Consider the following 21,116-nt stretch of genomic DNA (forward strand, 5'->3'; position numbering starts at 1 on the left):
TAGTTTTAGTTTTGTTTTTTTTTTTCAGATATTTTTTATTTCTTCAAATTTATCTATCAGGGTGACAAATAAAAAAATATAATTGAGTCCCATCATCTTGGAAATGGCTTTATGAGAAAACTGGTCAGATGAATATTATTGCTTCCCATTTTCAACCAGTAAATAGTTGCTGTTGATAAATAATCAACAGTCTGTCAAGAATGCTCAAGATATGTTATATAATACAACATGCCGGGCACCTGGGTGGCTCAGTTGGTTAAGCGACTGCCTTCAGCTCAGGTCATGATCCTGGAGTCCCGGGATCGAGTCCCGCATCGGGCTCCCTGCTCGGCAGGGAGTCTGCTTCTCCCTCTGACCCTCCTCCCTCTCATGCTCTCTGTATCTCATTCTCTCTGTCTCAAATAAATAAAAATAAAAAATCTTTAAAAAAAAAAATACAACATGCCTGTTCACAGGGGGAGGGGGGACTAGGAAATAACTTATGTGAACTTCTTGATTTCATCATACAAGACAAGCACAAAAGCACCACCATGCCTCTGAGAACACTGGACCATGAACCCTTGAAAAAAGCTTTGGCTCTCTCATCACAAGCAATCTTCCTTCAGCAGTCAAGCATGCCTATGTACATGATGTCAGTTCCTTTGCACCCTGACTGCATCACCATATGGTGACGAACAGTGTCAAATGCATAGCAACTCGACCCAGCAACCGCTGTGATATCATCCAGCTGATGAAGATGTGAGTATTCTTGGGCTCTTGGAAGCATTCCTTTGTAGTGTCATGCATACCAAACTATAGCTCGGTAGATGATAATACTCTGCAGAGACACATTAAAGCCTTGGCACAGGCCCTTCATCCCATCAGATTTGTAGATCTTAACCAGGCGGTTACTGAGGCCTCGGAATTCCCTTTCAGCTCCAGTTTTGCCCACATCTGCGGCTAGACGGGTTCAGGCAAAATTAAGAGAATACACAAAACACAAGGATGTGACCAGTGGCACCACCTGATGCCAGATTCCCTGCAAAGTAGCACCAATACTGGGTTCCCTTGTCCACACCACCCAGAAAGATCTGCTTGTGTTCATCTTTTTTTTTTTTAAGATTTTATTTATTTATTTGAGAGAGAGAATGAGATAGAGCATGAGAGGGGGGAGTGTCAGAGGGAGAAGCAGACTCCCCGCCAAGCAGGGAGCCCGATGCGGGACTCGATCCTGGGACTCCAGGATCATGACCTAAGCCAAAAGCAGTTGCCTAACCAACTGAGTCACCCAGGTGCCCTGCTTGTGTTCGTCTTTAAAGGCAAAGTTGAGAGCCTGAGTGGGGAAGTATCTGATGACACTGGCCAGGTTACCATATGAGAAGGAGAGGATTTCCTGCTCCCTGGGGATATGAGCCACACAGTCTCTAATGACCCTGTATTGCTTATCTGCGGTGATGTGCTTGCTGGCGTGCTGCACCTGCAGCAGCAGCTTGTCCCACTCGATGGGTGCTAATGTGGCCTTGGAGATGGCCATGGCTACTCCACCTACCAGGAGGTCCTTGACAAAAGACACAGCGGTATCTGTCATGTTGAAAGAGGAGATGGGTGCCTGCCTAGTTATTGAACTCTTCATGTCTGGCTGGTTCTGTTTTATATTTTCTGTCTTTTTGTTGAAGTCTTGCTGAGATCTTGCACTCTTTTCTCAAGTCCAGTAAATATCTTTATGACTGTTACTTTGAATTCTCTATCAAACATATCACTTACCTTTCTTTCTTTCTTTTTTTTTTTTAAAGATTTTTATTTGACAGAGAGAGACACAGTGAGAGAGGGAACACAAGCAGGGAGAGTGGGAGAGGGAGAAGCAGGCCTCCCGCCGAGCAGGGAGCCTGATGCGGGGCTCCATCCCAGGACCCTGGGATCATGACCTGAGCTGAAGGCAGACGTTTAACATCTGAGCCACTCAGGCGCCTCTCACTTACCTTTCTTTCACTTAGCTATTTGCTGTGATATCGTCCTGTTCTTTCATTTGGGACATATTTCTCTATCTGCTCATTTTGTCTAACTCTCTGTGTTTGTTTCTATGTATTCAGGAGGTCAGCCTTGCCTCCTGGTCTTGAAAGTAGTGGCCTTGTGTAGGAGAGCTCCTGTAGCGCAATGCCTCCTGGTCCCCAGAACTAAATGCTCAGGGAGGTCTCCTATCTGGGCTGCGTGCATTCTACTATTGTGGCTGAGCCACATTTGCATTCAGCCCAGTCTGCTGGAATGACTTGCTTTGACTGTTTGGGGCCCACTGGGCAGGGGCTGGTCCTTGCAGTGTTGAGAGGTCTGTCTGAGGCCACTGTGAGCTCCTCCGTGGGTAGGGTCAGCAGTTGTGCTAAGGGTCTGCAGTTAGCCTTTCTGCTGCAACTGTAGGTGCACCCCACAGCCAGGCTCTCTCCTGCACGGCCCACTCAAAGGCTCAGCTGCTGGAACTGCAGATCCCCTGGTGTGTCTGGTTATCTCTGCCTCTCCCTCTGGCTTTGGAGTAGCACTAGTCCCGGGGCTGCCTGCAGGCTGTAGCAGGGCGGGAGCTGCTTTGGATGGATGCCGGCCTAGGTGGGTTGGATGGGGTGGGTCCACAGGAGGAATCCAGGGGCAGGTCATGTGGTGTTAGCAAGCTAGGTGGGGAGCATTAGGGCTGGTGTCCGCAAGTGTCTTGGTACCTAGGCTCGGAGAGGGGAAGAGAAAATGCACCTACCAGCATTTTTGTTCTTGGAGAAGTCTCCTGAAGATCCCTGTCCCTCCAGCACATGTTCTGAGATGAGTAAATAAGGCTCCTTTAGGCATACCCCAGGAGCTTCTCAAACTGCTGCTTCTGTTCCGTGTCTCAGGCCAGGTTATTTATTATGTTGGCTCTTAAGAGCATGGACTCCATTTCCTATCTCACTCTGGCTCCCTTGGAGTTAAGGCTGCTGATTTTTAAAATACCCAGAGGTAAGCCCCGCTGATTTTAAAAGCTCATGAAGTTAAGCCCCCCTGGTTTCCAAAGCCAGAGTTATGGGGACTCATCTTCCCACTGCGGATCTCCGGTGCCTGGGGTCCCCAGGGTGGTATCTGATCCTCTTGCTTCTCGGCTTCTCTGTGCCTGTCGTGTGTCACCTGGGGGTTGGTTCCCAGCTGCATCTTCGCCCCTGCTACCCTTTTCAATGTGGCCTTATCTCGATGATTAACCGTGGAAGATCTGTTTTGCTGGAGCCCTTGGGTCATTTTTCAGTTTGTCACACAAATGTGGCTGTTCACTCAGTGTGTCTGGGATGAGATGAGCTCAGGATTCTCCTCCTCTGCTGTCCTCCTCCATCTCTTGGGAAAATACTTATTTAGAAACGTAATTTTGCTGAAATGATGGCAAGGAAAATGCCTTTTGTAAAATCAATATATACTTCTGTATAAATTAGTTAAATATCACTGAAATGTTTGTGTCCCCCCCTCCACCCCCCGGCAAACTCGTATGTTGAAATCCTAACCCCTCAGAAGTTGAGGCCTTTGGGAGGTGAGTAGGTCACAAGGGTGGAGCCCTCATGAATATAATTAGTGCCCTTATCAAAGAGATCACACAGAGTTCCCACCCCTTCCACCAAGTGTGGATATAGAAGAAGTCTGTGACCCAGAAGAGGACCCTTATCTGCCCTTGCTGGCACCCTGATCTCAGACTTCCAGGCTCCACAACTGTGAGAAAAAATTTCTGTAGTTTATCAGCCACCCGGCCTGTGGTATTTTGTTATAGCAGCCCAAAGAGACCCCCATCCACAGGACCTCCAGATACATAATAATTTAATTCAGCCTTCTTTGACATTTTTGCACCTTTAATTATATAAAAATTATACCTTTAAACATATTTCATAATGTTGCCACTACAAAGCTACATTAGGATAGAACATATTTCGTTTTTAGCTTAATTCATAACTTTTACGAGCCATATGGAACATGGGCTCCCATTTGTCCCGAATTACTAGAAACAGGCCAGGATAGGCTGGAATAATTTGAAACATCTTCATAATCTTTGTGAATGAAAATATATTACAGTCACCCATTTAAAAACAGATTCTCAGGGGAGATGTTAAAATGTCACTGTATGCTGGGTATAGTAGGTAAAATGAAAACAAACGACAGGGAAAAAAAGGTTAAAAGTAAAGGATTGAAAAATATATGTACTGAGGAAATGCCACAAAAAAGAAAGTAGATGAAATAATATCAGATAACGTAATATAATTCAAGGCCAGAAATATTAAATGAGTAGATAGGGACCTTATATTGGTAGAAAATATAATTTTCTACACCTAACAAGACAGCTGTAAGCTATTATAATGATTTAGAAATATAAAAGAGAAATAGGCAAATACGTAATTAGAGTATTTTAATATGCCTCTCTGAGGAATCAACAACTAATTCAATAACAACAGAAATGTATAGGGTTTGAGCGAATAACCCAGTATAAGCTTAGGTGTCTAGATGGGTGATAGATTCATAGAAACACAAATAGGTACATTTTATGCATACTGACTGATTTACCCAGGGGAGGCTATAAATATTATAAACACCTATGGATTAATTTGAGATCTTAAATCAATGCAGCAAGAATGGAATGTTCGAACTGGTCTTGGGATAATGGAATGAAGGAGGTGAGGGCAGATTTCCACTTAAATAGGGAGATCTGAGTAGGATTTGATGAGCAGTGACTTGGAAGGGAACAGGTGGTTGAGAGGAAATGTTCCAGGCCGAAGGACCCGAGGGACCAGCCAGCACAAGGCTCTAAAGTAGGGAAGGACTTAATGAGTTTGAAGAACAGTGAGGCAACCCCTAAGTCCCTTTGGCAGTGCCAGGCCCTTCACGTGTGCATCCCTCCGCTTGAAACACCCCCATCCCCCTTCATAGTTGGAAAATGTCCACTTACCCTTTAAGGTGAGCTCAGAGTTCATCCTCAGTGAAGGTCCCTGGTTCTCCCAGGAAGAAGGTGTTACTCTGTCCTTCATGCTCAGAGCACTTGGCCCATAGCTCAGTATTCGTATTTATCACATTGTGGCTTTGGGTTTTCATGCCTGACTCCTGCCACCCAACTATGAACAAATGGAAAGCAAGGACTTAGCTCTGCTTCCCAGTAGGTCAGGCTCGGTACCAAAGACACTCAGTAAGCATTTGTGGGTCAAATGAAAGATGTTCTGTATTAAACAATGCAATTCCTCTTTTCACTACTTGTTTCCTGTCTTTCATGCAAATGTCAGGTGGGTTCCTAGGCGTCTTCCATGTCCTGTACTATGGGGAATAATTGGGAAATTATCAACCCCAGCTCTTGGTAGATCTGAGAGGATCAATACGGATGTGAAATGAGTGGAGAGGGTTAATTAACAGCTCTGAGAGGAAAGCACAAAATGGTTGTGGCCTCCAATCCCTGAGGCTTCTGGAAGGATCTCGGTCAGCTAAGTCTGGCAGAGGGTATGGGATTGGCTGCTGAGCAGGGAGGAGAGGGCATCAGGGTGAGGCAGAGGTAAGAAATAGTATAGCCAGGGCCATGAGGGCCTGACTGAAAGAGCAGAGAGGAGTCAGCCTGGCCAGGGAGGCTGGGGGTCGGATCACAAAGACCTCCCCCAACCTCCCGAAAGGGAGGCCCAGAGACCACGTAGCTGTTTGTTGTTTGTTCTCAGGGAATGGAGCCACACGATGCAGGCTGCAGGGTGGGGTAGGTGGGAGAGAAAACATGGAGCTCAAACCGCACAGGATCCATTACCCAAGACCTGGGGTCCCGCGGGGCTTGGCAGCAACCTGGTGGCAGGGGCCAAACAGATGTCTGCCCCTATGTGAGTGAGGTGAACAAGAGTCAGAATTTAGAGGGGGAAAAAAAAGAGTTGAGATTGTTTCCAACCACAGAACAGTAGGCTGCAGTGATAGAGGGGACGCCCACATCCTAGGTCTCAACCAAAGTCAGCCATTTATGGTTTTAAGAGACCTGCTGCGCCCTAACTCTGGACATTTCTATCACCTCCTGCTCTGCCTGGAAGGTTCTTCCCTCATTTAGGGTACAGGTTAGGAGCACAACCTTCTGACGAGGTCTGAGCCGGAGTCTCCACTCTGCCATATCCTTAATGTGCGTCGTACAGTTTATGTCTGTCGCCTGTCCCTGTGCTGTCCAGTAGGGGAGCTGCTAGCCGTGTGTGGCTATTTAGCACGTGAAATGTGACTAGTCCAAGTTAAGATGTGGGGTTTTTTTATTTTAAAGATTTTATTTATTTGTCAGAGAAAGAGAGCACAAGTAGGGGGAGTGGCAGGCAGAGGGAGAAGCAGGCTTCCAGTGGAGCAGCGAGCCCGATGTGGGGCTCCATCCCAGGACCCCGGGATCATGACCCGAGCCGAAGGCAGACGCCCAACCCACTGAGCCACCCAGGCGCCCCAATGATAATATTTTAAATATATTGGGTTAAAGGAAATATATTAGTACAGTTAGTTTCACCCAAGCTGTACTTTGTTAATGTAGCTACCAGAAACTGTAAAATTACATGTGTAGCTTGCCTTATGCTTCTGTTGGATAATGCAGCTCTATAAAATGGGGAGAATAGAGTGCCTGCTTCAGTGGGTTGTTATTAAGATGAAATGAGATCATAATTATAAAATGCAAGAGAAGAAAAAAAGAAAGAAGGCAGAAAGACAGCCCCTTGGAGCATAACTACAGTTCACGGGAGGAAAAAGACCAGGAGCTCCCACCGAGCTCTAAAGGAAATTCGGAAGGATCCCTACAGCCAACTCTGAAGCCAGGGGATCGTTCTCCTGTTTTGGTCCCCGCGTAGGCATCAGTGACACTGTTTTGTAAAACAGTACAGATTATAAATAAAAGTCTGTGGGCAGCAACAGAAAAACACCTACGTGCGGTGCTCCTGGGTCTGTCCAGCCTGCCCCGCAGTGGTTTGGGGATCTGCTCTGTTCAGACTAGAGATCCACCCACAGGAAGTTTCCTCTGGGCGGCGGGGCCAGCACAGCACTCTTCCCACCTGTTCACACTGACTTCTCCCCGCCTCCCCTCTCCTCCAGACAGGCTGGGAGACTACACTCCCTTTGTGTCAAGACGACGCATTTGAAATCCTTTTGCGGCACCACTTTCTTTTACTTGTCCACAGCCTTCCAGATTTTAGAGGGGGAATCTGGCCTTTGCGGTTCTTATCCTGCATTATTTTGGGTTTGTTTGCCTTATCGACATCTCAAAATTTCCCTTTCCTTGGTTGTTTTTGTGCTGTTGGATACATCCGTGTTTCTCAGTTGGTGCACCCCGGACCTCCCTGGAGGTAAGGGTGGGGACCATTATGGCTCTGTTTCAAACCTCTTCAGTAATTCTTCACTGTCTGCGCCTTAGGTGTACCGCTGACCACTAGGAAGTGCTTAATTGTATGGGTGACCGCATGGACAACTATTGAGTTTTGACTTAGAAGAGTACATAAAATGTTAAATCTGTTAAAAATTTAGTAATCGCCTTATAAATGGTCTGTATGATCATTTTTACCTTTCTGTGTACTAAAGATGACCTTTTCCAGACTAAACAACTACTCTATTTGTTTAACAATTGTGACAAATAGAGGCGCCTGGGTGGCTCAGATGGTTGAGCATCAGACTCTTGGTTTCCACTTAGGTCATGATCTTAGGGTCATGGGATCCACCCCATGTCAGGCTCCATGTTCAGCAGGGAGTCTGCTTGAATTCTCTCTGTCCTTCTGTATCTTTTCATTACTGTCGGACTTTTTAATTATTCTTGGGTCTGGTTGGTGTCTAACAGTGTGCACTGCGATCTGAATGTTCATGTCTGTGGTTACTAACGTGGATGTAGGTATTTTCTTACGTTGCTCATTTGTATTTCCTCTTCGGTGCTGTGCCTATTTAAGCCTTTTGCCTATTTTAAAAACTACATTTTCTCTTTCTTATTGATTCGTTAAGTGTTCTTTATATATCCTGGGTACCAATTCTTTGTTTTACAAACTTCTCCCACATTGTGGTTTTGTCTTTTCCACTCACTTTATGGTATTGTTTGTCCTTAATTTTAACGTAGTTGAATTCATTGATCTTTTTCTTTATGGCTAAAAAAAAAAATTATTCTTGACCCCAAAGTCATGAAACATTCTTCTGTAGGTCCACGCATTTTATCTGAAATTCTTGGAGCCAGATATGTTTTGGAATACAGACTTTTTTGGACGTTGGAAAAGTACTAGGGAACACATACAGCATATTTATGTAACACTTTCAACAAGAACTGGAAGAGCACCTCTACTCAAAAAGCAATATTCAAACATTACTATTTCTGCAGCAAAACACATGTAGTCACCTAAGTAATATATAAATAATGACTAGAAAGAGCTTCATGTCACTAAATCACATTTTTCACCTAATGAGTTCCAAAGAGTTTGGTGTTTCAGAAGTATGGGGATTTTGTAATTAGTACAGAAGTTATGGCAGCCTCATACATAAGGATGGAATTATTTCAAAGTTTAAAGGAACTTAGTGGTGGAGCCGTGGACCTGGAATTTGCGTGTGAAGATTCTTTACTACTGATTTAAATTATGGCTTAGGAAGACTCCTATTTTCTACTCTTGAGTCAGCCAGTTGTGTTTTTCTGGAAATCTGTGCATTTACCTAAATTTTATTTGCATTAAATTGTTCATAAGATGTCCTAACTTTTTTGATGTCTATAGTTTTCATTACTGATATAGGTTAACATCTCTCCTTGTATTGTTCAATACTAACAGATATTTGTCAATTTTATTAGTGTTTTCTAAAAAAAGAATCAACTTTTGGATTTTTTTAATCCATTGTATGCAGTGGTCTGCTAGTAGATTGGCTCCGAACATAACAAAACAAAACACCAGCCTGTTTGTTGATTTCCTTGGAGTGAATACTATCATCATGGACAATTTCAAGCCACTAATTTGATGTTAGTGGCCATGGAGTAGGGGAGAGGTATGCATAATTTTCTCTCCTGTACCAGTACAGACGGTCTCTGGCACATTACTTTTGTTTCCCATTTCATTCATTCCTGCTCTTAATATTATTTCTGTCATTTTACTTTCTTTAATTTTGTTCTCTTTTTCTGACTTCTTGAAAAGGGATCTTTAGCTAAAGACTTTTTAGCCTCTTTTCTAATATACTTTGGGCTATAAATCTTCCTCTAAGTCCTGTTTTAGCTGCATCCCACAGTCATTGCTATTGTATTTTATTGTCCAGCTCAAAATATATTCTCATTATCATTATGACTCCTTCTCTGACTAGGGTTTATATGGATTTGTTATAATTCTTTATTAATTTCTAGCTTAATTGCATAATGGTCAAAAAACATGTGCTGAATGATTTCAATCTTTAAAATTTGTTGAGAGTTGCTTTACAGGAAAGTATGCAGTTGATTTGGGGACGGTGCCATGTTTGCTTTCAAAAAAATGTACATTCTAATTTTATGTTCTGTGTATATTCATTAGGTCAAGTTTATTAATCATGTTAGTCACATTTTCTATATCCTTATTGATTTTTCTTTTGTCTTAAAAATCACTGAGAAAGGCTTATTAAAGTAACCTGACTATACTTTTTGCTTTGTAATTCAGTCCAGTTTCACTTTATTTTATATATTTATCGTTAAGTACATATAAACTTAAAATTTTAAATGTTTTTCTTTTTTCAACTCTGAAGTCATCCAAGACTCTTTCTTTTCATCCTTTTTATATCTCATTGGTCATACTTAGAAGATATATCTTTATATAAACTGCCCTTGGTAGACATAGTGTAAAAGAAATGAGCAGCTCTGGTAAAGATAAAGCATTCTACTATCTTATAGAGTCCACTAACTTATAGAAATACTTTTCATATTGTAGAACATATGTTTGGTGATACTTAGCTTCACATAGCCACAAAATGTATTTAATTTGGAAAGGATCAAACACCAGCACTAACTGCAGAGCTGTAGGGTGCTCTCAGGTTTATAAGCACTTTAGAACTTCAACTGGACTAGATGATGCACATGGAATCTGTTAAGAGAACCAGACACCAAATGACCGACTGATCTTTATCCATAAACGTGCTTTTAAAGATTCTACTCAGACATATTAACTTGTTTATGTATTAGAAATAGCATCCTTTCAAAATACCTGGAGCAGCTCTTTTCATTCCTTTTTAAAAATACCTTGGTGTTTGGGGAGTAAAAAAACCCACGAGTAAGATTAAAACAAAAATGCAAATATTTATTTTCTCCATTCTCCTAATTTGAATTACCTTCCACAATTTCAGATCCAAGTCCACAGATCCTATCTGCAAACTCTAATCATTTTAACTATCACATCTCAGCAGAATGGAACTTTTCTTTCACATTCTCTTTCACTAGATGTCTCCAAATACCAACTAAAAGGACATTTTCCATCCACAGAAGCAAGCAGCAAGGGTTCAAGGCAAGGTGATGATGTTGAGAAATGTACCAGGATGAAATCTCAACCAGGGGACTAGGAGCTCGAAGGCCTCGGGTTCGCAGCTTGGTTCACTTATTTGCCAAATCTCCTGGGTCGTGTGCCTCTCCCTCACTCCTCCCTCTACCCCCCATTTCCCCCTCCCTCCTCCCCCTCTCTCTCCCTCTCCCCATCTTTCTTCCTCTCCCTCACCCTCTCTACATATCTCTATCTAGGAAGCTTGCAATTAAGCTGTCACCTTTAACCACTTCGTCTCGCCCTCATCCCTCGGGTGCAAATTTCTACCCAAACCGCCTTGTCCGGCAGGACTCGAAAGTCAAGCCTTCCAGGCGGCGCGGGGTGAGATATACATAGAAATTTAGATTCACGAAAGGAGCACAGACCCTCACAGTTGTTAAACGCCTCGGATCCCCGAGGCACGCACCCACCGGTAGGGTTGAGGCTGCTCAGAGCAGCGACAGAGCCCCACCCACTCTCCACCTCCACGCCCCCAGGCACCACCTCCCGTGCCCGCCCAGCAGGAAGTCACTGCAATAGGAGAGAGAGCGGAACCGGAAGTCCCGCCCCCCTTGAACGGTGTACGGGATCCCGTAAGGGTCACTCCAAGCAGGCGTGCTGATTCGCTGCGTGAAGTGCTTCCTTGGGGTGGTGAGTTCTACGCTGCTTGAGCCCCCGCGGGCGAGGCGAGCCTCCGGGCGCCAGGACTCGGCACCGGGCCCTCCGCCCTGCCCCCCCCCGCCCCCAGTTTGTTGGGTTTCATGGCCCTTTCCTCCCGTGGGCGCCGAAGGGAACCTGGTGCCGGGCGGGCGAGAGGTCATCTTGCCGCTGGGGCCCGGCGGGCGTGCGTGGTGGAATGGGGCCCCGGGCGGTCGCCGACTCTGCGCGCCTCGCGTTCCTCTTCTGCACAACTGGGTAGCACTCCTGGCCCTGCTGGGTCACTTTGACCCCGTGCATTTATTTGTACAGCAGTTTGGTTCGAACGGCAACCTTGTAAAATGGGCCCTGCTACCCCCGTTTTACAGATGGGGAGACAAGCTCGAGAGGCTAAATGAGCTACTCCGAGTGACAGGACTGTGAGGGAACCATAGTTCTAACTCGGCTTCGTGAGACCAAGCCGCCGCCCGGCTTGGGGCCCAGTTTCACAGTGTGGGAGATAAGCTTCAAAAGCGAGTGGTCTTAAGGTATCAACTTAGAACTGATGGATTTCAGCTGCGTCGTTAAAATCCCGAGGTAGAACTTCAGAAAGAGGGGGTGGGAAGGAACGACAGTTAGTGCCTTGCCTTCTCTGAAACAAGTTCCCTCGTTAACATCAAGTTATTTTGGCCGACAGCTTGAGCCCACTAGGAATGGCAGCCCCGTCTATGAAAGAAAGACAGGCTTGCTGGGGAGCCCGGGATGAATACTGGAAGTGTTTAGATGAGAACACAGAGGACGCTTCTCAGTGCAAGAAGTTAAGAAGCTCATTTGAATCCAGTTGTCCCCAGCAGTGGGTAAGGCACACTCGGATGGGTTTCTGTTCGCTGTTAAAATGCAGAGAGCTTACAGTGTGCATGGTAGGCTGGGAGATGAAGCACCGTCGTGGGAGGCACCTCAGATCTAGTTTGTGTGAGCAGCAGAGAAACCCCTGCCTGGAAATCTGGACTTTGTTTTATGTTCTTCTATCAGGCAGACATTTGGGAAATGTCACCTGACACTTTAAAGATCACTGGAAATAAACCTGTAAATAATAACCAACAATTCCAACCCGCCAAATTGGTAGATTTCTCCAGGATCTTAAGAACAATATTTAATCTTGGGCAAGAGTTGGCAAATTCACTGGCTTAGAGCTACTATCAGAATTAAAGCATTCCCTGTTGCCCACCCAAAATCATATGGTCATTTACCCAAAATATGAGAACAGTTTAGGAAGTAGGAGGATGTTCGGGTGATGGGTTCTGTCACCAGCTGCCCCAAATGCCTCCCTGACAGTTTTCCTGCTGTGTGCCGCCTGGCCCTAGTCTGGGAGTGGGCTGGAAAAGGGAAGGAACATTGAGCTCAGTAAATTGTCCTGTCTTAAGTGCTTGACCCTCCTATATCAGTATCCTTTCAGGTGGGTGGTTTGCTCGCGGTTTCTGGAGGAGGCATCTGAAGGTCAGGGCATTGAAATAACTTGGCTCAGTATTGGTCAGTGAGTGGCAGAACTGTAATTCTAAGTCAGGCCCAGCTGGCTAATGGAAGCTTTGAACCTGAATTTGTGCTTTCCCACTCCATCATGCTGCTGCAGGTATACCAGACAGCTGGGAGAACAGCTCATCTTAGGGCGTGGTTTAGGGTCTTCCCTGTCACACCTCACATTTTTAGATGAGGAACCGGAGGGGTGCAGGAGACCACTAGAAGGGTGGGGTCATAGGAGCAGGGCTGGGCTGGGAGTGAATGCAGTCAGGAGAACGTGCTTTAGATGAACTCTTCATCTGTAAAACCAGCATAATGCAACCTATCTCATGGGATTCCTGTGAAGACTCAGTGTCTAACTTGACATATAAATAGAAACATGATCAATGTGGGGTTTTGTGATTGGATTGTGTAATGATTTAGGCAAAAAATACTATACATCCCTGGTTTTCCCATTAGGATTGATGCACCAAGAATAACTCTTGGTTTAAGAAGTAGGTGGAGAATGTGGGAGCTTGGGCTAACTCAGACCTGAGTCCTTTAGGGTCCTGATACCTTCCCTGCCTGTGCTGTCCCCTTCTCACTGGGCTCTCTGGCCCTGTGGTCACCGAGAGCAGGGTGGAGCTGAGAACCGGGCAGGAACTCTGGGGGCCAGGGTGTTGGTGGGTTCTGTTCTCACCCTGGCCCCCGCATTTTCTCAGGAGAATTTTGTCCCTGGGAGACCTTTTGACAGCCTTGCCATGATTTTCCACTCAGGTGACATGTCATAATCATGTGGAGATTTTTTAAAGAGCTGTGTCCCAGACCTCACCTCAGATTTACTGAATGTCTGGAAATAGAACCCAAGCTTGGCTCTACAAGTGATCCCGATAACCGTGGTTAGGAGTGCCTGTCTTAGCCCCTTTGCAAAGTCACGCTTCCGTCCTGTTTTTATCCCCCCCCACCCCTCTCCTCGGAAACCCACTGCTTTCTCTCCAGCCTGGTGATTAGCAGACCCTCCCACTCCCCTTCTTTCGGGGCAGCTTTTGTTCTCTGTGTCATAAGGGGCTGCTTCTTTATTCTCTGTCCCTCCCACTGGGACCCTGGCTGAGGGCCAGCCTGCTCTCTAGGTTACTGTGTCCTGCTCGCAGCTCATTTACTTGAGTATGTGCTCCGAGCACTTCAGATGTGCTCTCCACCTCCGCTTTTCTCGGTCACCTAGTTTTGCAGACAAGGACATGGGCGCATTGAAACGAAGTCACCTGTAAGTGCAGAACCTGGATTTGAGCTCAGGAGTGTGAGTCTGGACCCCATGCTTTTCCCTTCTCCACATCCTCCTTCCTGTGCCTGTCATGCAAGAACAGGATCCATGAAAATAGCCTGCACAAGCCTCATGGTGTCCTAGAAACTTAGTCATAGCTGTAGTCTGTTTAAATACGAAAGCCCGATCTCCTTGGGTGCCTCTGAGTCCTTGCCCTAGCTTTCCTCCTGCTCGGCTAGCAGCCACGCCTGTTAGAGAGCTTTGCTGTGAGGCTGTTCATGCCAGTGGTCTTCTGTGCTCTTCGCGCTCCCAAGGCATTCTGCTCTCAGGTGTTGATGCCTCGTCCGCAGCTCCAGCCTGGCCCTTTCTCCAACTCCGGAGGCACCTGTTGAGCTGTCTCAACAGGTTTAGATGTTCACAGGACCAACGCTGACCTCTGCATATCCAAGTCTGAACTCTTCCCCATCCCATACCCAGCAGGCCTCTCCTCCCATTACTCAGTGAAAGACACCAGCACGAACACAGCCCCAGAGCCCAGGGCCTCAGCCTTCCTTGTGGGGCTTACTTGATGAGCATCCGCAGGAGGGAAGTGGGACAACACAACAGCCCTGCAGTGGGGGCAGGCCCAGTGTGTTTCAGGAACAGCAAGGAGAGAGGGGCGGACGTTCGGGTCAGAGAGGGATGGGAGGCCAGGCGCGGTGGCGTTTCTTGAGTGCTACGGGCGGCTGCTGGAGAGTTCAGAGTTCCGCAGGAAGGAGAGCTGCGAGGATACGAGAGGGAGTCTGTGAATACATGGTGGGCTCAGGGTCCTACAGGGCAAGGGAAGAGGTGGCCGCTCAGAATTGGGATTATGGAAAAGCCATATTTATTGGTAAGGCCAAGGCCTACGCTTTGATCCTGGGAGCAAGACAGGTTGGAGGACGAGATCGCTGAAGAGGCCAGGGCCGTGGAAGGCCTGACCACGTGGACAGCCACCCGAGCTTTAGGACAGGAATACTGGTGGAGAAGGAGGCACAGGCTGCAAAGCGCTAGCCGACCCCACCGAAGGAGGGAGGGGGGTGGCGTAGCAGACTCTTCCAAGTGACTTCAGCATCTGACAGTGTTCCACGGCAGTGCTGTTCGCGCTCAGCCTGCTCCCTCCCCACCTGGGTGCTATGCTCGGGGATTGCCTGCTGACATCTTAACCCTGTAGCCAGAGACTAGAAACGGAAAGATTTTTCCAGAGCTGTGTGAGGAGGTGGGGGGGAGGCCCATGGGGGAAGGGGGTCAGAAAAGGAAGTATCACTTGGGTCTGTTCTGTGTGAGGCATTTATTATTAGCTTTAATTTTCATTCTGTCTTCTGAGTACTTTTGTGTCTGTTTTACACAGTAGGAACTAAGGCTCAGGTGAAGTGACTTGTTCAATGTCAGCTAAGCAGTAAGTACAGCTTTGTTACATACAAACTAAAATGCTGGGTGTCACCAGAACGAATTACTCTTCTCTGACGCTTTGCTGCTTTTATGGCGCTCATCAGCCTGACCTGTGTGACAGGCCGACTGAAAGTCTCCTGTTGGTTCATTGCTGAGGAGGGAGCAGGGTTGAGATCCATCAATCATTCCAGCATCATCCAAGAGACTTGATCCCAGTATCAATTTCAGAAACCCCAGCGTTTCGGCGTTCGCAGTACTGACTTGCATCTCCTGTAAGGGCGTGGAGCATGCTAGCATCCCACGGACACGGTCCTCTTCTGTACGTGCTTGTTGGCTCGTGAGCCCGGAGAGGGAGAGTGCGGGCCCCGTGCTGAGGATCCCCACCTGCTAACTGAGGAGAGAAGGCTGGGGTGGAGAGCGGTAAGGTGGAGTGTGGTCCCCGCAGACTCAGGGAAGCCCATCCGGGACCCAGAGCAGCTCTGGATGGCCAGCATTTCCGGGCCGGTGGCAGATTCAGAATGGACGGACAGGTGGGCAGAAATTAAGCCATGAATGGCCTTGTTTGTCTTGCTGAGGAGTTTGGATGTTGACCTTAAGTCTGTAGGGATGCCCAGAAAGACCTTCCAGCAAGGGACACGATCAGATTTGGGTTTTGAAAAGATCACACTTGGCAGCGGCGTGACCGATGGATTAAGGAGGGGAGAGAAATGAGGGCCTGTAGTGTAGTGATGAAGAGGAGTGGGATCGAAGGGTTTAGGTGGACAGTGGTGCGTTCACTGAAAGAAGTATTAGAAGAGAAACGCGTTTTAAGAGGAGCTTGGTTCAGGCCGAGCTGGGACCAATGTGCTGGTAGGACATCTACATGGAATTGTCGGTCAGACAGTTGGGAGATGTGACAGGATCTGTCACAAAGATCCGGACACCGTCCACTTCTTCCTGTGGCACCTTGTATGCAGAACACCCATCCCAGCCACCGGGGTAAATCTGTAGTCTGGTAACCATGGAGACCACACACCAGAGGAGCTGTGGGCATCTCACCGGGCACAGGAAAGGAGTCCTCCAAGGATTTAGGGGCGGGGTGGAAGTAGGTAAAAGTGAAATGAAGCCGTGCTTTGGTAAGCTCAAAGCAGGGCTGCGATAAACAGGTCATTGTCAGCTCTGGACTGAGAAGGGACCCAGGGTCCTATTTTCTTAGAGATATTTGAGATCCTCCTCCTGGGCTGGAAATCAAGGCTGCTGCTTTGTGTTAGGTTGCCTGGGATCCTCCAGGCAAAGGTAGGAAGTTGCATTTTTATTGCTATAACCTCAAAGAGCAAATTTCTGATAGTCTGTGGTTTTAGAGGACAAGGGTTCTTGGTCAGTATGAAAGCCATACTCAGAGGGGACTGTTAGGACATTCCATGGCTGTCGTGTCCCCGGGAGAAATGTTAACTCTGCAGCGGCTTATCTGTCTCTCTCATGCCAGCATGAGACAGAAGTGTATGTGCTCAGTCTAATTTTCACTTAGGCTCCACTGAGTAAGAATTAAATCCTAAGAAAAGCTTTTAACAAAACACCTAGTGTTTTTTTCTCCTGACAGTGAAAATGTGTGGTGTTCTGCCTTTGCCTTGTCTGCAAAGCAGCACCTATCTAGACACTTGACAGGTTTGTGACCTTGATTTTCTACTGTGATTTTATGGTTTCAGAATATGGGGCTTTAAGATACTTCAAATTCCCTATGGCAAGAGAAGGATATAAATAAGATGAAGTCTTTAATTTACTAAAGTTTTAGCCAGTCATTCATAGTTTATAAATATAATTTTTAACCATCTGTCACAAATGTGTGTTTCTGGATGAGATAAACTTGATCATAGATGATGAACTACAAAACTTAGCAACTGTAAGTTCAATAAGAAAAACTTGTACAGTGTCTTTAAATTATGAAGTTTTATGGCCTACAAACTCTGAGCCCACACGGCAATGTTCACATGTCCAAGCACAGGGACATTTCTCGAGGAGAAGGTTTGTGGGTTACTTGAATTCTCCATAGGCTCTTGAACCCAGAAGGGGTTAGGGCTCACTGGTCTACACCATCTTTGGAGACTCTTATACATCGTATGACTTGATTCAGAATGATTCTAGAATACAAATCACTTAGGTGACTTACTCAACTTATGTTGAATAATTTGTTACATTTAAATCTGTGCTTTTGTTTAAGCTGTAAAACTTGCCCTTATTTCAAACACTTTTTTCTCAACAGATAAAATATTTTGATAAAAGAAGAGACTACTTAAAGTTCAAAGAAAAATTTGAAGCAGGACAATTCCAGCCTTCAAAAACAACTGCAAAGTCCTAGGCTGCTCCTGAACTTCTCAGAAGGTTTGAATCATGGTAAATAGCGTGACTCAGTCCACATAAACAATTCTTTAAAATGATCAAGTAACAGAGATTCCATCATTCAAACTATGAAGAATCAAAATGGTATGAAAGATGCTTAGTTTTAATTTAGTAAGGAAGCTATATTTTAAGGAAAATTAAAACCTATTATAAAAACCCATGTTTTGTTGTTTTGATTGGAGTAGTAGGTGAATCTTACAGATGCAAATACAGGCGTACCTTGGAGATTTGCAGGTTCAGTTCCAGATCACTGCACTAAAGCAAATACCACAGTTAAGCGAGTCAGATGAGTTTATTTCTCCGTGTATATATGAGTTATGGGTACTATACTGAAGTCTTAAGTGTGCAGTAGCATCAGGTCTAAAAAAACAATGTACATACCTTAAAAAAATGCTAACTATCATCTGAGCCTTCAGCAAGCTGGACTTTTGCTGGTGGAGGATCCTGTCTTGATGTGGATGGCTGTGGCCTTTTCTTAAAAGTAATGAAGTTTGCCACAGATTGACTCTTCCTTTCTCCTACCACCTATGCTCTTTGACAGCATTTTATCCACAGAAATTGTTCCAGAATTGGAGTCAGTCTTCTCAAACCCTGCTGCTGCTTTATCAAGTAAGCTCATGTCATATTCTAAATCCTTTGCTGCCATTTTGACAGTCTTCACAGCATCCTCACCAGGAGTAGATTCCATCTCAAGAAACCACTTTCTTTGCTCATCCGTAAGGAACAACTTCTCATCCCTTCAAGTTTGATCACAAGATGGTAGCAACTCAACCCCGTCTTCAGGCTCCACTTCTAATTCCAGTTCTCTTGCTGTTTCCGCTGCAGTGAGTTCCTCCGCTGAGGTCTGCAACTCCTCAGACTCATCCATGGGGTCTGGAATCCACTTCTTCCAAACTCCTGTTAATGGTGATTATTTTCACCTCTTCCCATGACTCCTGCATGTTCTTCATAGCATCTAGAATGCAGAATGCTTTCCAGGCTTACTTTGCCTGGACACATCGGAGGCGGCACCATCTCTGACAACTCTGGTTTTACAAAATGTTTTTCTTAAGGCTTGAAAGTCGAAATGACTCCTTGATCCATGGGCTGCAGAATGGATGTTGTGTTGGCAGGAATGAAAACCACAATCTGGAGGTCCATCGCCCACAAGCAGGACTATTTTGAAAGGAATCTTTTTTTTTTAAGCAGTAGGTCTCAGTAGTGGGTTTAAAATATTCAGTAAACCATGTTGTAAGCAGATGTGCTGTCCTCCAGGCTTTGTTGTTCCATTTCTACAGCACAAACTTTTATTTAAAGTCACCAGCTGCATTAGCCCCTCACAGGACAGGCAGCCTGTCCTTTGGAGCCAGACACTGACTTCTGCTCTCTAGCTGTAAAAGTCTTAGATGGCATTTTGTTCCAAACAAGGCTGTTTGCGCCGCATTGAGAATCTGTTGTTTAGTGTGGCCACCACTGATTAGCTTAGTAGACCTGGATAACGTGCTGCTTTACCTGCCACTTTAATGGTAAGGACATGGCTTCTTTCCTTAAGCCTCATGAACTAACCTCTGTTAGCTTCAGACTTTTCCTTGGTAGCTTCCTTACCTCTCTCAGCCTTCATAAAATTGAAGAAGTAGGGCCTTGCTCTGGATTAGGCTTTGGCTTCAACTGTTGTAGCTGGTTTGATCTTCTGTCCAGCCCACTGAAATTTTCTCCGTTGTCAGTGATAAGGCTATTTCACGTTCTTCATGTGTTCAGTGGAGCAGCAGTTTTTAAGAAAAGTTTTATTTATTAGAGAGAGAGCAAACACACGAGTTGGGGGAGGGAGAGGGAGAAGCAGGCTTCCTGCTGAGCAGGGAGCCCGACACAGGGCTTGATTGCAGGACTCTGGGACATGACCTGAGCCGGAGGCAGATGCTTAACTGACTGAGCCACCCAGGCGCCCCAGGGGAGTAGCATTTTTAATTTCCTTCGAGAATTTTTCTTTGCATTCACAATTTGGCTGGGTGGCAAAAGAGACCTAGCTTTTGGCCTGTCTTGGCTTTTGACATCCCTGCTTCACTAAACCCAATCATTTCTGATTTAAAGTGAGACACAGGAATCTTCCTTTCACTTGGAGGCCATTGTAGGGTTATTAGTTGGCCTAATTTCAGCATTGTTTTGTCTCAGGGAACAGGGAGGTCGGGAACGGCACTGGTTAGTGGTGCAGTCGGAAGACACACAGCATTTACATGTGCCATCTTATACGGGCACAGTTCATGGTGCCTCAAAACAATTAACGGTAGTAACATCACAGAGCACCGTAACATAATGCAGAAGTTTAAAATACTGTTGAGAACTAAACTGTGACACAGACACAAGGTGAGCCAATGGTGTTGGAAATAATGGTGCCAGTAGACTTGCTCAAGCTGCCACAAACCTTCAATTTGTAAAAAATGCAGTCCCTGCAAAGTGCAGTAAAACAAAGTATGCCTCTATCGTTAGATAATGAAGAAAGCAGGTTGCCATTGTCTGTCCTGGGAGTCGGCATTTTAATATAGGCACAAAAAAATAAGGAATGGAAGAAAAAGGTTGAACTTAAAATATACAGGTAAAACAGAGACCATGTATAAAAAAACCTACAACTAATATCACGCTTAATGGTATGACAATAAATGCTTTTTTCCTAAAATCAGTAATAGGGTAAGGATGTCCTTACTCACTTCTGTTCAACACTGTGCTGGATTCCTGGCTACTTCACTGAAAAAAGAACAAGCATATGCATTGGGAAGGAAGAAGCAAAACTGACTGTATAAACAGAGTACAACATTTATCAAGTTCCCCGTCCGATGAGGGCATGGGCCATGGTGCCCCAAGACCGTGACAGCAGTAGTGTCCCAGACCACCACAACTGTAATACTGACCGAGACACAGAGTGGAACAGTGCTGTGGAAAATACTGTGCCCAAAGACTTGCTCAGCACAGAGTCGCCACACACTTGTGGCAAAGATGATCTCTCTGTAGAAAATCCCAAAGAACTGACAAGCTCCTAGAACCAACTGAATCTTCGGTGGCAAGAAGCAAGGTCAGTATACAAAAGAAAATTCTACTCTTGTATATCAGCAAGGACTAACTGGAACTTTAAAAAAATGTACTAAATTTATAGTAGCACTAAAAAAAATAAAAGGAATACTTGGTATAAATCTATGTATAGGACCTATATCTGAGAACTAAAGCATAAAATACTTAGAGAAGATCTAATGAGATATACTGTAGTCAAGGATTAGGGAATTTTTTTTTTAAAGATTTTTTTATATGAGAGAGATGGAGAGAGCACAAGCAGAGGGGAGAGGGAGAGGGACAAGCAGACTCCTCGCTGAATGGGAAGCCTGACGCAGGGCTCAATCCCTGGACCCCAAGATCAGGACCTGAGCAAAAGTAAGACACTTAACCAACTGAGCCACCCAGATACCCCTCAGTATTCTTAATATACTGTTAAATTCTCCCATTTTGTTCAACACAACCCAAATCAAAGTCCTAACAAGCTT

At 45.5% G+C, this 21,116-nt stretch overlaps 1 protein-coding gene and 1 pseudogene across 4 annotated transcripts; one reads left to right on the forward strand and one right to left on the reverse strand.

The window, feature by feature from the left end:
* Positions 1-479: 479 nt before the first annotated feature.
* Positions 480-1,567, reverse strand: LOC102735056 (ADP/ATP translocase 2-like; annotated as a pseudogene).
* A 9,383-nt stretch (positions 1,568-10,950) lies between these two features.
* On the forward strand, positions 10,951-20,771 carry COA6 (cytochrome c oxidase assembly factor 6). 4 transcript variants are annotated; one of them, XM_081824311.1, is made up of 4 exons: positions 11,021-11,081; positions 11,456-11,614; positions 11,764-11,923; positions 17,474-20,771. In XM_081824311.1, the coding sequence occupies exons 3-4, from the start codon at positions 11,780-11,782 to the stop codon at positions 17,567-17,569; spliced, it is 240 nt and encodes a 79-aa protein (XP_081680437.1). In that variant the 5' UTR covers positions 11,021-11,081; positions 11,456-11,614; positions 11,764-11,779; the 3' UTR covers positions 17,570-20,771. The 4 variants fall into 4 exon arrangements, with proteins under 4 accessions (XP_081680436.1, XP_081680437.1, XP_081680438.1 ...); XM_081824310.1 differs by lacking the exon at positions 11,456-11,614 and having other exon boundaries at positions 10,951-11,081; XM_081824312.1 differs by lacking the exons at positions 11,021-11,081; positions 11,456-11,614 and adding an exon at positions 11,114-11,246.
* Positions 20,772-21,116: the final 345 nt, after the last annotated feature.

This window comes from Leptonychotes weddellii, chromosome 6 (genome assembly GCF_054177405.1).
Source record: "Leptonychotes weddellii isolate Sample4059 chromosome 6, ASM5417740v2, whole genome shotgun sequence".
NCBI lineage: Eukaryota > Metazoa > Chordata > Mammalia > Carnivora > Phocidae > Leptonychotes > Leptonychotes weddellii.